Source organism: Ovis canadensis, chromosome 24 (genome assembly GCF_042477335.2).
Source record: "Ovis canadensis isolate MfBH-ARS-UI-01 breed Bighorn chromosome 24, ARS-UI_OviCan_v2, whole genome shotgun sequence".
Taxonomy (NCBI): domain Eukaryota; kingdom Metazoa; phylum Chordata; class Mammalia; order Artiodactyla; family Bovidae; genus Ovis; species Ovis canadensis.
In genome coordinates, this window is record NC_091268.1 from 19,151,293 (window position 1) to 19,168,383 (window position 17,091).

Consider the following 17,091-nt stretch of genomic DNA (forward strand, 5'->3'; position numbering starts at 1 on the left):
ACCCACCTCTACACCCAGGGGAGGCCCCATTCACCTGCCCCTGACAGAACTGGCTCTGACCCTTCTGGCTCTTCCTCCTTGCAGGCACTGACTGTGCAAGTCAAAGAAACCTTCCCACGGGGGCCCCAGGCAGAGAGGCCGTGCGGGACTGACGCTGTCCTCAGGGTGGTCTAGAGGGGTTGTGGCCCACCCAGCCTCCAGGCCTGCAGTGGCCTGACGGGTGGGCAGGCATGTTACCTAGAAAGAAGGAGGTCTTCCCCATTGCCTGGAAGCAGCTGCTGCAGTCCTCATACAAGCCCCTGTCTCCGGCCGCTAAGATCACCAACATCCCATCATTAGACAGCTGCTGATTCCCTGAGACCGGGGCTTCCAGAAAGCGGCCCCCCCTGGACACAATCACCTGGAAAGGAAAGTCACAGCTTCTGGAGGCTGTGCCTCTCAAGAGGGTCTTGGGCAGGAAGTAAGGAGCACGCAGGGACTGGAGCACTAGGCCCTCCACACTGAGCCCCAAAGCAGACGCATGTACCAAGGTACTGGGCTGATGCTGGGGGAGGGCCAGCAGACTGTCCTCCACCAGATGCCTGAATCCCATGAAGGAGACAGCGAGGAGCTGGGGGTCCTCAGAGGCTCCCATTACAAAGATATCATCAACATGATCACACTACGGCTTGGCCGACCACACTTTCTAGGACAGACACTGCCCTTCTTTGATTTCAGCCACTCTTTGAACACACATGGGCCACTAGTCACCATCTTCTCACCGTGGCCTAGAGGCTCAGGGTGGGGGAATATTCTGCTAGTACTAACTGCAGAAAGCTGTTTAAACCACAAAGACCCTGCTGGCAGCTTGGACTGCTTCCAACTGAAAGGCTAGTGGCTACGGGACCTGATGCCTCTCCCAGCTAAGAAGCACTTCTGTTTCAGCCATGCAGACCAGCTGTAGACTTGAAGGCAGAGAGTGAAAACAGGCTAGAATCCCACAGTCTCTGCTGTGGCTCTGGAGTAACTATGTGACCCACACTGGGGTATGGTAAGCCTGGGTCTTGGGCTCCAACTGAAAGGACACTGGAGGGCCAGCCTGAACGAGGCTGCTACCTGGGCCAGCTCGGTGACTGTGTCAGCGTCCACCGTCGACATGTCCACGTAGCACTTCCCGGGGCGGATCCCCTGAAGCACGCCACTGGGGCCCAGCACCAGCTGTGGGGACACAAGGGAGGAGCAATAGCCCAGGCTCCCAGCCAGACACCCAGGAGACCCTCAGACCTAAGGTCAAGACTTGCTGATTTTTTTTGGCTCATTTCCCAAACAGAAGCTAATTATTAAAGCTCAAAAGGGAAGAGCATGTAAATAAGCAAGGGAAAGAGAAGAATTTATGTTATGTTCCCATTTACCTTCAGAAAGAATATATGTGTATTTCTCTTCATTAAAAGCCTCCCATTGAAAAGATTAAAGGCCAGTATTTATTTTTTAGCTTTTTTGGATTTACCTGGATTAGTTTAGTCACGAGTTCAACAAGATAACTACTGCACTTGAACTTTTAAAGCATACAAATACAGTGATAGCTAAATATAGGAACTTGGCACATGGACCAAAGCCACACTCAGCCTCAAAGCTTCCAGCTCACCAGGAACACATGAGCTTGTCAGGAACCATTTCAGCACAGACCTCAGGGACCCCAGTCAGTTTCATTCTTTGTTCTGAATTAAAGGAAGTCTTGTGTTCAGTCTATGCAAACACCCTTCACAATGGGAGATGGCCCCCAAATGGGACACCCAACCCCCCACATGCAGACACTCACTCGGTGTGCAGGGGACAAAGGGAGGAGGCCAGCCAGCGTTCCTGGCCACAACCTGAGACGCTGAGGGGAGGGAGGGATCCTTACGTCCTTGGCTGCCTTTGGGTCCGACACGCAGGCAAAGGTGATGTCACAAGTTGAAACGACTTCAGCGGGGGTTCTTCCTAGGCGGGCCCCCTCCTGGATGAACAAATCACACTGCAAAAGTCACAGATCCTAATGTGAGCTGCAAGGCAGTGCACAACACATACACTAGCCAGGCCAGAGATGCAGCACCCAGTGCTCCTGCGTGGCCTCCCAAGGCAGGCAATCTGACTGCTCAAGGGGAAGTGGACGGGAGCCCCTTAAGGACAATCTTGTATCTCTGCAAACTTGGTGCCGAGGATGCATGTTCCACATTCTGCTCCACAGGAAGCATAAAACAAGTGTCTGCTGGAGGCTTCCTGAACCAAGAACGGGACGTGAACAGTACTTGTCCGCAGCTCTCTGTGGCTGTCTTGGCTGTGGCAAAATCTGCCCAGTGCTGTGTGAGCCGGGGAAGCAGGGCTGGGGCCAACAGGCTGCCACTTCCTACTGAATTGCTTCTGGTGGGATGTGGGGGAGCAAAAAGCACTAACTCTTTCTTTTTTAAAAAATAAAATCACCTGAAATATCTCATAAAATATATCATTAACATTTTGGTCTACTTCCTTGTTCTATGGGCATTAAAAAAAGTACTTAGAATAAGTTGGACCTATGATTTTGTATCTTATTTGCCTCACTGAGAAACATATCTGAATTTACCTAATGGCTCTCCTGGCCCAATTATAAATACAAATTATTACATGTATTTGACCCCAACAAATACATGTAAGGGACTTCCCAGGTGGTTCAGTGGTAAAGAATCCACCTGCCTATGCAGGAGATGCAGGTTCGATCCCTGGGTCTGGAAGATTCCCTGGAGAAGGAAGTGGCAACCCACTCCAGAACTCTTGCCTGGAAAATTCCATGGATGGAGGAGCCTAGTGGGCTCTAGTCCATAGTTCTGCAAAAGACTAGGGCATGACTTAATGACTAAAACAACAAGTAGGGTAAAACTTCTTCTTGTAGGTCAAGAAGCAAGTTAGAACCGGACATGGAACAACAGCCTGGTTCCAAACTGGGAAAGGAGTACGTCAAGGGTGTGTATCGTCAACTAGCTTATTTAACTTCCATGCAGAGTACATCATGCAAAATGCCGGGCAGGATGAAGCACAATCTGGAATCAAGATTGCTGGGAGATGTATCAATAACCTCAGATATGCAAATGATACCACCCTTATGGCAGAAAGCGAAAAGGAACTGAAGAGCCTCTTGATGAAAGTGAAAGAGGAGAGTGAAAAAGTTGGCTTGAAACTCAACATTCAAAAAACTAAGATCATGGCATCTGGTCCCATCTCTTCATGTCAAATAGATGAGGAAAAATGGAAACAGTGACAGACTTTATTTTCTTGGGCTCCAGAATCACTGCAGATGGTGAGAAAAGCTATGACCAACCTAGACAGCATATTAAAAAGCAGAGACATTACTTTGCTGGCAAAGGTCTGTCTAGTCAAAGCTATGGTTTTTCCAGAAGTCATGTATGGATGTAAGAGTTGGACTATAAAGAAAGCTGAGCGCCGAAGAATTGATGCTTTTGAACTGTGGTGTTGGAGAAGACTCTTGAGAGTCCCTTGGACTGCAAGATTAAACCAGTCCATCCTAAAGGAAATCAGTCCTGAATATTCTTTGGAAGGACTGATGCTGAAGCTCCAATACTTTGACCACCTGATGTGAAGAAAGGAATCATTGGCAAAGACCCTGATGCTGGGAAAGATTGAAGGCAGGAGAAGGGTATGCCAGAGGATGAGGTGGTTGGATGGCATCACCGACTCAATGGACATGAGGTTGAGCAAACTCCGGGAGTTGTTGATGGGCAGGGAAGCCTGGCGTGCTGCAGTCCACAGGGTTGCAAAGAGCTGGACACGACTGAGCAACTGAACTGAACTGAGGGTAAAAAACAGGCTCTGAAAATGGTTTTATCAGATCAGCAGCATGGAATACATTATTTAAAAACAACACAGTACCCATTAATATGTTAACCTTTTGTCCTACTTGATTTAACAAGCCAAAAATAGCAACTTCTTTGTGTGATACATTTTGAGTATTTCTAAGCAAAAATATCTAATACCTTTGTTGACTGTCTCCTTGTGACCTATTTAAAAATCTTTACATCATTATTAAACTATTTGTTTAATAAGAAATACCACTCCTGGTTTTATATCTGAAGAAAATAAAAACATTAATTTGCATGCACCCCACATGTTCAAGGCAGCACTACAAAAGCCAAAATAGGGAAGCAATCTAAGCGCCCATCAGCAGACGAGTGGCTGAACACACACTCCTACCATGCGTGCGTGTGGCATACACACACACAGGTATGCTACTTAGCCACAGAAAGAAGTTCTGCCACGTGCAACAACGTGGATAGACCTAGAGAATACTATTATGCTAGTGAAATACGCCAGGCAGAGACAGACAAATACTCTACACCTGCACTTATGTGTGTGTGTTAGTCGCTCAGTCGTGTCCGACTCTTTGAGACCCCATGGACTGCAGCCCACCAGGCTCCTTGGTCCATAAATTCTCCAGGCAAAAATACTGGAGTGGGTTGCCATTTCCTTCTCCAGCACTTATATATGGAACCTAAAAAGTAAAACAAATGGATGAATATAACAAAAAAGAAACAGATTTAGAACAAACTAGTGGTTACCAGTGAGGAAAGGGAATCAGGAAGAGGCAGGACAGGAGTAGGGGATATTAAAAGCTGTTATGTATAAAATAAATAAGCTACGAGGATATATACTGCAGCACAGAAAAACAGTCATTATTTCATAATAACTTTCAATACAGCATAACTTGTACAAATACTGAATCACTGTGCTATACACCTGAAACTAATGTACTATTGTAAATCAATTGTACTTCAATTGTACACACACACACACACACAGAAACTAGAGAAAAACACAAAAATTGTTAGAATAGTGGGAAAATTTTAAGGATACAAAATCTTGTTTTCAAATTTTCTTTTTTGCTGTTGTGGGAAGTAGTATCAAACCTTTTCATCTTTTTCTTTGGTAACTCTTTTAAACTTCTAAAAAGATCTATATTAAACTTTGTTTTCTTCTGTTGAAGAAGGAGGGTAACAGCTGATTCCAAACTCACATTTGTAACTGCTTTGCTCTACTGCCTTCTTATAAATTAATCTGAAAGGCATAGCCATGTTTATAACAGGCTTTCTAATCAAGCAAACAGGCTGACCACAGGCACTTCTATCAAAGGAGCACATACACTTGGAGTTTCCCAATGTCCTTCAACTATCTGTGTCTAGATTTCCTGGTTACCCTGGCCCTGAATCACAAAATATCTGCCAACAGGGTCTCTGGGATTTCACTCCTGACCTAGGTCCCACAATGCCTACCTCATGCCCAGCACTTGTAGCCCACCTCTCTTAGAACAGCCTTCAGTGTCCTTTCTCCCAGGCTCCCCCTACTCTCCAACCAGTTCCTTGTTATTCTTGGAAAGCGGCTGTTTCAGCCAAGTGGACTGCCTGTCTCGCCTGGACCGCTTTTGTAATCCAGATCCGTCGGCTCTACCATCTCCCTCCACTCCCGCCCTCCCTGTGCTGCGTGCACGGGATGCTCGCCCATCGCTTCACACACACACGCTCAGCCACGCCTTGTTCCTCAACAGGCTGGGTCTCTCCTGGTCTCTCTGTCCCTGGCAAGCACAGTGAGTTACTTTTCTGGTGCTTAGATTATGGTTCTTCACCTTTTCCTGGATGAGAACTTGAGGGGAGCCATGACCTCTCTCCATTACACAAGACTTGGAATTCCATTTCATGGCACACACAGGCCCCGTGAAGCCAAGGACCACCTTAGATTAACAATTTCTGAACCTGTCGTGTCCAATGTGGTAGCCACTGGCCACTAGGACTGCTTAATTTTAAGTGAAATAATCTTAAAATTTGATTCGTCAGTCCATGAGCCATGAATCCAAGTGTTTTGGAGCCACATGAGGTCAGTGGCTCTCAGAGGCCAGTGCAGATACAGCACAGCTCCTTCACTGCAGAATGGTCTGTGGCACAGGGTTGTTAACACAATCCAAACACAACAGAGCATGGCCATTACCTTGCATGAAGCAGATCTGCTGATGGACACTCTCCATATCAATGTATTCATCACACACACACACGGAAAAACCTGACAGGCTTTTTCCCCTATTACCTCCTATTATCTATTTCAGGTAATGGCAGAGATGGGTAAATTTCTATTTCATGCTATACCTCTGGGTATTTTCAATATTGAGTTTTTATGATCGCATCCTGTGCTGGCTTATCTGCATCCCCTGCCTGGACTAGGAGCTTGGCTTCCACTCCATGCATACAGAACGTGGAGCAGAGACAGCAGGGCGACTCCTATCCTCAGCTGCCCCAACTCCAAGGCCCAGGCCCCACCCCACCCAAGAAGCACCACCATGAATGCTTACTTTCTCTGCAGTCCGGTTCCAGACAGTCACCGTGTGGCCCATTTTTAGCAAGTTGGAGACGATGCCACTTCCCATGAGGCCAAGGCCCAAAAATCCTATCCTAGAAAGATAAGACTGGTCAGTTCAGAGTGGGGGATGGGGTGGAGGGGAGGACAGGGTGGGATTATGAATACTACCCTGGCTCTGTTCCTCTTAAACCTGGGGATCCTCACCTCAGTCCACCAGGCAGGCTGCTCTGCAGTGTGCTGATACCACAACCGCAGAGCTGGCAGGAGTGCTGGCAGAGCGTGCCTTTTCTCACTCTGGCCCTGTTCAAAAGTGCTCATAAGTTTACACAGGCATTTCTAAACCCTCAATTGCCACTGCAAGAAGTATGACTCATACAGGTTACGGCAAATCTTCCCAACCATTTCCTTGTTGCTTTGACGGAGGGGCTGAGCTTACAACTCCACTGCAGTGAGAAACCAGACATTTATCTTCAGCGCATGCAATAGTTCCTCACCAGCCACCTCAGGTGCAAGGCCTTGAGGTGCCAACTTTAAGCACCCTGGGATCCATGACACGTAACAGGCGCCACACGTGCGGAGCCCCCACCGCCCTCGCCTGCACAAGCTGACACCCTGGTGGTCACCTCCTCTTCCTGGCTTCAGGCTCTGCACCACCTTCGCTCTCTTCATGCACTCAGCAGGGATGGGCTTCACCACGCCTCTTCAAAGCCTTGCCTGCTCTTTGGAGTCAGTCTTCCCCGGTATGTGGAGTCTTCTCCTGAACCTTTCCCCCACACTGCTCCACCTGGGCCCGTCCTCCTCTGCTCTCTCCATGCCTTCTAACTGCAGGCCAGTTATGCTCCTTCTGTGACTAAAACTCAGGTGGTCAGTATGTGCTGCTTACCTGCACTTGCTACAGCTCGCTTGCTCTTTCCTGCAGCCCCAGAACTTGGGGCTCATAGCTGCCACATGGTTCTATGGATGATTTTATCTTGCTCAAATATCTCTCCTTGCACAAGACAGGGTTAAGCAACGCCTCTTTCTTCATTTACTATCTCACGGTCTCGCTTCCAGCTTCTCTCTCTCTCAGCTCTAATGTTGTCTGCAGCTTCTTCACTCTGACCGGCATTATCCTTCAGTATCTTCAGTCTCCTAGGAGCCATATCCTCAGCCACCTCTGCCAATGGGCTCAAAGGTTCCCCTACCCTTGCGGGAATACAACACTCTCATGTTTTCTGTCTAGCCTGCTCTAAGTCACCGGAATCAAATGCTGAAAATGGGACCCACCACTCTCCTCACCAAAGGTATAATCTGTTATTCACAGCTATCTGGGTGGCAACCAGTTTCCTCTAGGATTGTAAATCATGACGACTCATTCTCTTTCCTTTGTTTAGTGTTCCAGGACACCCAGAAGACCTGGGGGTAAAGTTTATGTATTTGTACATGGCAACTGACAGTTGCTCACGGTGTCCCTGAGGCAAGGAAAATGTGGACCAGGTGCACTGGGTGCGATGCAGCTAATCTGCTCAGTAGCTGGCTTTACACTTACAATAAAAAAGGATTTGAGTGATGGCAGGAAACACTGGACTCTGTCCTCAGCCTGGAGTTGGATTTTTTAAAAAAAAGCCAACACATTGCTCATTGATTTAATGGGCAACACCCATTCCTCCTTTAATTAGCACATGCCTCCAGCTCCTTCACACCACAATGGAAGTTCACCAAATATATCTGGTTGAACAAGTGACTTCAACAGCACAAAAAAAGTGTTTTTAGTCTGACAAAGAACCGCACAGAAGACTCAGATGGGAGATTCAGACGTTATTTAGGAGAATGCTCCTGCCTTAAGAGCCCTCATCATCACGACTGAGAAGCACAAGAGGCCGTCAGAATGGAGGTAAAGGCGAGGGTGGATGCCGCCTAAGGCCTGGGGACTGCAGTCAAGGCTCCCCACTTGTCTGGGTGGGGCGGAGGGCAGCCAGCAGGTATGCTGGGAGGACGGGGGAAAGCAGACAACAGGCTGCCTTCATTTCTCGCTCCCACCTGCCCCCACCGGGGCCAAGGTCAGGAGTTCTTCAAGTGTGGTCTCCTGATGAGCAGCCACTCATCTGGGAACTGGTCCACCCGAGACCGACTGATCCAGAAACTCTAGGGGTGCAGCCCAGCAACTGGTGCTTTACGAAGGGTCTTCCAGGTGGTTCAGGAAGGTCTGAGAACCACTGACCCAAGTGTTCCCAGCTTAGGAGACTCACTAGTGAGCAAATCCATAGTACATTCACAGGGCAATTTCTGTCTCCCGCAAGCCAAGTTACTCCCAGGCAAATCGTTCAGAATTATAATTTTCCCTTTCTCTTTCCACTTAGTCCCAGCAATGGCTGGGATACAACCCTTAAGAAGCTGCCTTGAAGTCACCCCCAGACCCACAGAACCAGAGCCCAAGGAAGCCCTCCCTCAAAGGCCCTACTTTTTGTCTGTGGGTGTGACACTGCCATTCACCGCCGTGCTGTCTGCGGCCTGGATGGAGGTGGACCCCGTCTCCTGGGGGAGGAAACACAGGTCGTCAGGTGGCCTGCCAGTGCCAGGCCCTGGTGAGAATACAAGTGACGAGGCGTAGAACCTACGTACCTCTTCACATATTTTCAACTTCTTTGTGATTGCCTGGTAACAGACAGCTGGCTAATAAAGAGGGAGTGAAAAAAAATCACTTATTAAACTGAACATTTAACTGGTCTTAGTTACTATTTCCCTACTGAGATGAGACCCAAAACGGAAAGTTAAGATCAAAACTTTTTGGTGTTCAACTTTGCTGAACTCCAACACATGAAAACTTAACTTGCATTACTCTAGTTCTCACGTGGCTCTACAAGCTGCTTTCTGCTGGTGATGACGCTGAAAATCAGAGGTTTATATGTCCAAAATTATAGGCGTGGCCAGCGTACCTCGCCTTGGAATCCGGACGTGTCGACTCCAAGGTCACACACCATCAGCAGATCCTATGAGGGCTCAGCCTAGCTGACAGCCCTGCGGAGACACCTGGGGAAACCGCCCCCCACCCCCAGGGCTCATGGAAGACTGCCTTCATCCAGCAGCACTGGCCACCCGTGGGTGCGGCCACCCGTGCCAGCTCCTGAGGCTGGCTTTCTGTCCTAGACTCTGAGGGCAACCACAAATGTCTCAAGCACACAGCCACTAAGTTTTAAAAGCTTCTTTAGGTTCCTTTTAAATCTTAACAATGCCTGATTCATGAGTGGTCCTCTATGTGATTTAAATTTAACTAGTTGCTCTGGACAGCAGTACAGGCAGCAGACTAGGGTGAGGCTCCAGCGAACCAGCACTCTCCCCTCAGGCTAGCTCCTAACGGAGATCAAGAACCTCAAGGAACAAGCTTACCTTCTCCGTTTGGCTGAGCAGGAAGTGATGGAAATGAGGGTCTGCATCTTTAACAGGCTGAAATCAGAAAATGATTGAATAAAACAAGTTATCTTCCACCAGAGGTCCCCCCCTTCTACTGATAACCAGTCTCTCCTCTGGCTGACACACCTTTGGGAGCTGAGCTTATAACTACCTGGAAGCTCTTTTCCCACTCTGGTTCTAAGCCTTTTATAAACAATGCCCATTTCAACTGGAGGAACACTGGCTTCAAGTGGAAAAGAATGGATGTTTCTGGCAGGCTGGTGTATAAATTACTCCCAAACACTGTGGAAAAATAATTAAAAAGTGTACCAGTGATTTTTAAATCCAGCATTCACCAGTCACTTCAGATGACCCAGCAGATCAAGCCAAATTCTCAAGCTCCTCCAGTCACAGGATTTTGGCCCCCTCGTACCTGGTGCCAAATGCTCAGAGGGTTAATATTAACAGGAAGGAGGAAGCAACGACTGCAGGACTTTCAAGGGCTTTTCACAAGCAGGTCCAGCAGCAGGGGAGCAGCGGGCGCACCCACGCCAAGGATGAGGCAGCGTGCAGGTGACCAAACATAATAGCCACGCACGTGACCAAAGTGTCTCTATAAAGTACCAAGTGGGAAAAAGCTGCAGAATGATCCCACTTTTGTAAAAATCAACACTACTCCCCAAAGCAAAAACCTGTAACACGGATATGTGATTATACACCTGATGGTTAAGTGGGTATGCCAAATGGTCTGGAGTGAGTTAAATCAAACTTGACAGCAAGCCTGCGCCAGGGTGGACTCACAAACTTCTGTATTCATTGGCAATTAAAAAGTGTCGGGAAAAGCACACCACACAGTCAGGCTGGGAAACCAGCTTTGAGGCTGTGCTTGTCATGGCCCAAGGGAGGGGTCATTACCTCGCTCACGTTCGGCTGCCATTTAAACGTGGCCGTGGGTCCAGCCATCATCCCCTTCACAGTACTAGACTCAGGGATGCTGAGGTCCTACAGAGGGAAAGACAGGTGGTCACAACACTGTGGCGCCTCAGGAGCAGGTGTCTTCCTCGCTCAATTGGGGGCCCCTCTTCACTGCTTTGCTTTCTTTAGTCACACTCCACCCCAAACTACCCTAGCCAGCCTCAAGGTCTCCCCAGGCACAGCTCTGATGACTGGAGAAACAGGGCAAGTCCTTGTCAACACAGAGGGAAGCCTTCTTTTCTCTGGTCCAGAATGACAAATGTGTTCCTGGGCCAAAATTCCTCAAGGATGGAGGGAACCTGAAAGGCAACTGTGGTCTGCAGTGTGATCAGCAGGTCACAGGGGAAACTCCTTATTGCACATAACGAGCATTAGGAAAACAGTACTGGCTTCAAAAGGAATCCATCGTATCTCAAAAGAAACTAAGGAAGCCACGTGGTGCAGTGAGGAGATCTGCCCAACATTTTAGAGCCACTAAGTGACGAAGCCAGAATTAGATCCTGGAGCGGTCAGGATCCACGAGTCCATTCTCCCCCCCAGACAGAAGGCAGGCGCCGTGGGGGCACGGAGTCAAGAGCTCAGTGCGGCAGGTCAAGCTCTCCACTAGATAGCTGAGGTGAAGTGTCAGGAGGGCCACCGAGGCTGGGAGACAGCAAGTGGGAACAGGGACACGAGGTAACCCGTGGCAGAGGAGCAGGAGCAGACGACCTGTATAGCTTTATCCCTAGATCTCCAGACCGGCGCGGAGATGAGCAAAATGAAACAAAGCAGCCCAGAGCAGTGCTGCCCCAGAGAAGCTGCTGGCATGATGGACGTGTTCTGTATCTGCTCAGTCTAGGTACGTGTTACTATGGAGCACCTGTCATGTGGTCAATGTGACTTGAGTAACTGGATTTTAATTTGGGTTTAATGTAAATTAATTAAAATGTAAACGGTCACTAGCCTAGTGACCACAACAACAGAACAAGTGTAAGGCAGGAACACAGCTGTCCACCCAGCACTGAGCAAAGGCCTCCACTCCTGATTCCCTGTCTGAGTCTGGATTTTTAGGAGAGCCTCGCAGGATAGCTCTGTTTTGTCCTGTGGTCCATGCCCAGAGTCCCAGTTCCCCGCTCAGGACTTGCGCCCCAGAGAGAAGGCGAGTGTGCACCCCCCGAGCATGGCTCCCCCATGGAGCTGGACACAAACCCAGTCTTCGCCTTCCCGCACGTAATCAACACCCCTGCCGTCAAGCTCAGCCTTTTCTGTTAATCCTCACGGGACAGAGGATTATAGCTCAGAACAGCACTCATCTGGGGCTCTGCCCAGCTAGACTACTACACTCTGCTTCAGCGAGGAGCTCGCCAGCCAAATGACAATCACTATAGCAACACACACGCTTGTGTGAGAAGAGTCCCTCCACGTAAGCCTGGCAGCAGCCCCCAGGAGTGCACTACAACCACCACTCTCACTGCACAAAGGCTGCTGCTGAAAAATAATAAATGTGCAATGTCTGTCAGATGTATAGTGTTGCAGGCACTGTCTTATGTGCTTGGCTTGTGTTACTCATTTAATTCTTAAAACAAACCTAAGAGGCACTATTATCTTCAATGACCAGACAAGGAAACTGAGGTGAAGGGAGCTGGCCACCGTCGTACAGCTGTAGCAGGTCATGGAGACCCCAGGGCCTCCTCCTTACCTCTCCTTCATACCTCCCTTTACCCCAAAGAAGCTGTTTCTCTTCAGGGTGAGCACAGGAGGTGGTGAGATCCGTGGTGTGAGATGCCGGACAGCATGCATTTGGAAAACAGATAAAACCAGACAGCCCAGATTTCTGTGGGTCCGCAGGAAATCAACTCAATCGGATCAAGCCAGATCACATCTCCTGAAAGTCCTTCATGCCCCACACCCGGCAGTTTCTAAACTCCCCTCACTCTAGCTGGAGGTGCCCACCACTCAGCTGCTCTCATCTACTGTGTCTTGGGTCACTGAACAGCCAGAAGGGCCCGCTCTAACGCAGCGGTTGTACTGCGGCAGCTGACAGGCTGAATGTAGTCCAGAGTGACGTTCCTTTGTACTTAGAAGTGTTGTAAAAATTTGAATTAGCTTCTAACATTTAAAATAGGAATATTTCACTTAAAATCTGTATTTCCAGCTTCTCTTGAGAAAAACCAAAGGATTTGGCAAAAGTTGGCTGGGAGTCCGAGGGTGGGGCATGGCCTCGGCAGAGGCAGCTGCCGCCACCCTAACACTTTCGGCTCAGTCTCGTGCCTAAGCACCCTCTTCCCGCCCCTGCCTGGTCTCGCTGGTGTCTCAACCTGCGCGCCTCCATCTGACATCCGGCGCTTTGTCACCGCCCCATCATCCCGGGTCTGTGCCAGCCATCTGGCTTCCAGTCTCCGATCCTGCTCTAACAACCTTCCCCTGTGTGCTGACAGACTATCTGCTTCACCTCAAACCTTCCTCCTCTGGCTCCCAAGACCCACACAAAGGTGAGAGGTATGCTACTTCTGCCTCACTTCCCTTCGTTGGCTCCATCCACTTCTTCCAGCCTTGAGCTGTGGGCATTCTCTCTGCAAAGCCAACTTCTTCCCTCCCCTCTCCTCTCTCCTGGCTTTCCCTCAAGACAACCACAATCAGGGCTCTGGGATCTAATGTCCTCTCTAGATATTCGCTCCCCAACACCAACATTTCTGTCCTGTGTTCCTGGAAGCCTCCCTGGTAGTCTAGACACCGCTCAATGTCATTACATACAGAACCGGTCCTCTCGCCCCAAAAGCCAACTCTTCTGCTCAGAAGAAAGGCAAGTTTCTCCAGGTACAGACTTGAAATCATCTCCCCTCCCCTTTTCTCATCATCCCCTAGATGTAACCAGTTACCAAATCTTGCCAACTCCTCCTCTGAAGTGCTTCTCACATAGTTCCTTTCAGTATTTGCTAACGCCCCCCTCCCCCTGCCCAAGGAAACCCCATTATGAATGAACACCTGATGTTACCCTTCTTATCGGCTTTGAGCCTTCCTTCACTGCCAGCCGGGCCCTGTAACACAGAGCCTGGCGCACACTGCCACCTCCACGTTCAGCTCTAACACCTTCACACCACCCTACTGACTCCATGGCAGTACAACACTGCTGACGCAGACCTGGAGGCTCTCCATGACCTAGTGACAAGCTGCCTTTACCCGTCTGTCTTCCTCCCCGTCCTGTACGAGGACTGATACTATGCCCGCCAACATCAAGCCCATGTGGGTTGTGCCCTTCGTCCGTGGAAGGCCTTCCCTTCTTTCCTGCTTAGCCCTTGCACGCTGGCTCAGTGGACCCTTCTACTCCTGACCATGTGTCTGGCTGAACGCCCGAGTTCCGTGTTCCTGTTTCATGCCTGTGCGTCCAGGCGGTGCCCCTTCCCTGTCTGCAGAATTCTTTAGGGCAGCACAGAGCAGGGGGCCCTACGTCCGTTCAGGGAGCTGAAGCACACAGGAGAGCTCGACTTTGCCTTGTATGAAGGACAGTCACCAGTCCCAGAAGCTACAGAGACAGAACCAACCTTCTCGTCCTTGGGGGGCCGACCCCGCTTCCGGGGACTCTGCTCCTGGGCTCTCTTCAGAGGGGACTTGGAGCCTCGCTCTGAGGAGCCTGAAGGCACCCTCTTCTTTCCTTCTCCCATGTTCTTCTTCACCTTCCCTTCAGACAGGCTAAGCTTGCGCTTCTCATCACCTGAGATTGGCCTACTTCTCTCCTCACTGGAATTACGCCGATTCTTGTCATCAGCAGAACTGTGGGATGATGTCTGTAAGTTTAATAATAATAGTGATAACCAGCACAATGGCTGCTACCATCGCGACCCCTATTTACACGGGCCGTGCCCTGTGGTGAGCACTTTCTGTACATGCGTCATCCACGTGTTAATCCTATGAAGTAGGCGCCGCTGTCATCTCTGCTTACATTTGGGGAAGTAGAGTAAAATAAAATTCAGGTCATTTGCCCACAGTCCCCAAACTGGATTTATATTCAGGCAGTGGACAGATCCCAGAGGCATACTCCTAACCTCCATAAAAAGGAGAAGGCCTGTGCTGTACTCAAAAGCTGAGGGACTTCTGCTGGGTTCAAACGACTTTCCTGAGGGCAACAATCTATTCCAGAAAGGTCAACCAGATGCATGGAGTTTCAATCTGATCAGGAAAATGCTGACGCCTTAGACCTGAAGTAGCTCTCTCCCCACTGGCATTTCATGAGAACAGAGTTTCAGGTTCACGTGATATTTAATCTGTTAGTTACTATGCAAAAAATAACCAGTCCGGAGTCGGCACAAAGTGAGAATCATGGGGCCTCTCACCTGGTCCTTCCCTTTGGCTCTCCTGAGGAACTCCTCCACAGCGTCCACAGCTTGCTGGAATCGCTTCCCCTTGTTGATCTTTATCATTTCCTCCTTATGTGCATGATACGGCTTGAGCTGTTCCACTTTGATCCAGGCACTGGCAGAAAACACACAGAGCAAGGACATGATCTACACTGCTTGTGCCACAAAGTATCAAAGGCCTCATCCCAGCAGAGCGCAAGTATCCATTTGGTTACACTGGTCTTCGAAACAGGCCTGCCTGTTTTCAAAACATACACTGCCCACCCTCTAGACTCTTGAGCCTAAAAGTATGTTTTCCGGAAACAAGTCAAACCACCACCACCACCAAAATCATCATCCTCCAACTAAAGTCACTGTTGCAGGTTGTTTCCACTATCCTTTACCAGGCTTCCATGCTGAAACACACACACTCTACCATTAGCTCAGGACCAAGGAGACCTGGAGATGTGCTCCCACCCTCACTAACACAACACAAATGGCTCCACGTGGATGCTAGGAAATCAGGACTCTTGGCACTATCAACCACAGCAGCACCACTGCCAGTCAAAAACCTCAGTCAGACCGATGACCTGTCAATCCCAAGACTCAGGAATGCTCCGAGAGCTAAAGAAAGGCAACCGCTTAAAAAACCTGCTGCTCCTGCAGGCGTCTGCAGTCTCGGAGCTTGTGTTTGTTCATGAATGCTTGTACCCGGGGCTACTGAACCACATGAAACAGGTGACACACGGTTCGGAACAAGGGCAGCAGTCACAAAAGGAGGCTTTCAGAAATAAAACTCTGCCTGTGATTAAAGGGAGAGGAACATACTCTTCAAATTTTGATTCCCACCACCAATGCATTACATGTGAGAATGAAAAGAGCCATCGACCCTGGAATAACTGGCCTGCCACACTAACCTGCATGAATCTGCCCCCACTGGCTTTTGTGGTTTCCTTAAATGATGGTCAATTTCCAAAACAGCATACAATGGAGAGAATTATAGGCTTGGCAAGGTTAAGAGTTTACTTACATATTTTACCCTGTAAAACTCAAGAGGTTTCATAGCATAACCTTCAGAAAAAGTGGGTCAGGTCAAGGATATAGAAATTGGGCTATTACATGAACTTAGGCTTCTTTCCTTTAGAGAAAGCTGGAGAATACTCACTAATAACAGTCGAAGCGCTAACTTCTGCACATAAAAATAGTGCTACCAACCCAGCAACAGCCACCTGCGCTTCAAGTGTTGTGCTAATGGTTGTAATAATGGGTCTGTATAAACACAACCTCTGGAACCATCAGTCTGCTAACGAAGACTAGGCATATTATCTGTGGGTAAACAAGACGAGTGACAACAAAACAGTGACTGGGGACTCAGACGCTGGTCTCACTGCAGGTTTCCAAAAAGACGAGGTAAGCAGGTACCTTCCAAGTGACCAACTCATCCTGAAGTCTGAAATTGGATGTAACAGACCCCATAGGTCCAATCTATGAGGAGGAAAAATGGAATTAAACTGATCCCATATTATTCAGCAAGTGTGTTTACGGCATTAAGGCCAAACCACCAGCACAATCAGATGAAAAGCAAGTCAAACTTTCAGATTAACTGGGAGCTCTGAGGTGACAGATACTCAGTATCAGTGACCTTAGAGACCGACAGTCCTCAAAGAGACCTCCACCCTCTCCCAGCTTCAGGTCAGCTGCTAAGACCTGCACGCATTCCTGGCATCAGACAGACAGGGTGGTTTTAATCAAGCCTCCCTGAGAAAGGACTGTAAGAATCCTAAGAGGGATTCCTAAATCCCTCTTCTCCAATCTCCTCACACTAACACAGGACTCAGAGTAAGTGGAAAGGTGAGGATATTTGTGGAGGAAGCCCCAATGAACCCAGGCCTATCTTCCATTGAAGCGTTTTAAGTGGATTACTGAGTTCTGCCAAGAGAACAGTAATAGTCAAGGTTCATTTATCCTAAATAAAGACTAGCATTTGAGATACTAAAATGACATTTTCCTCTCTTATGACCATCTTTGAAAAGTGAAAATAAGTTTGCTGAAAGAAGCGATAGTGTAAGTATGACTTCAAGAG

At 48.8% G+C, this 17,091-nt stretch overlaps 1 protein-coding gene across 4 annotated transcripts in view; it reads right to left on the minus strand.

The window, feature by feature from the left end:
- GLYR1 (glyoxylate reductase 1 homolog) overlaps window positions 1–17,091 on the minus strand; it is a 31,498-nt gene that overhangs the window by 5,949 nt on the left and 8,458 nt on the right. The window contains exons 4-13 of one of the 4 annotated variants that reach the window (XR_011252763.1): window positions 15,006–15,144; window positions 14,217–14,459; window positions 10,636–10,722; window positions 9,718–9,774; window positions 8,953–9,003; window positions 8,792–8,865; window positions 6,344–6,443; window positions 1,883–1,975; window positions 1,096–1,197; window positions 35–400 (exon numbers count right to left, since the gene is read on the minus strand). Coding sequence is in view for 2 of the 4 variants with exons in the window: in XM_069570675.1 (XP_069426776.1) it covers window positions 238–400; window positions 1,096–1,197; window positions 1,883–1,993; window positions 6,344–6,443; window positions 8,792–8,865; window positions 8,953–9,003; window positions 9,718–9,774; window positions 10,636–10,722; window positions 14,217–14,459; window positions 15,006–15,144 (1,127 nt within the window). In the remaining 2 variants the exon portion in view is untranslated. Of the gene's footprint in view, window positions 1–34; window positions 401–1,095; window positions 1,198–1,882; window positions 1,994–6,343; window positions 6,444–8,791; window positions 8,866–8,952; window positions 9,004–9,717; window positions 9,775–10,635; window positions 10,723–14,216; window positions 14,460–15,005; window positions 15,145–17,091 lie in introns of all 4 variants that reach the window. The other 3 variants (XR_011252762.1, XM_069570676.1, XM_069570675.1) reach the window with 3 other exon arrangements.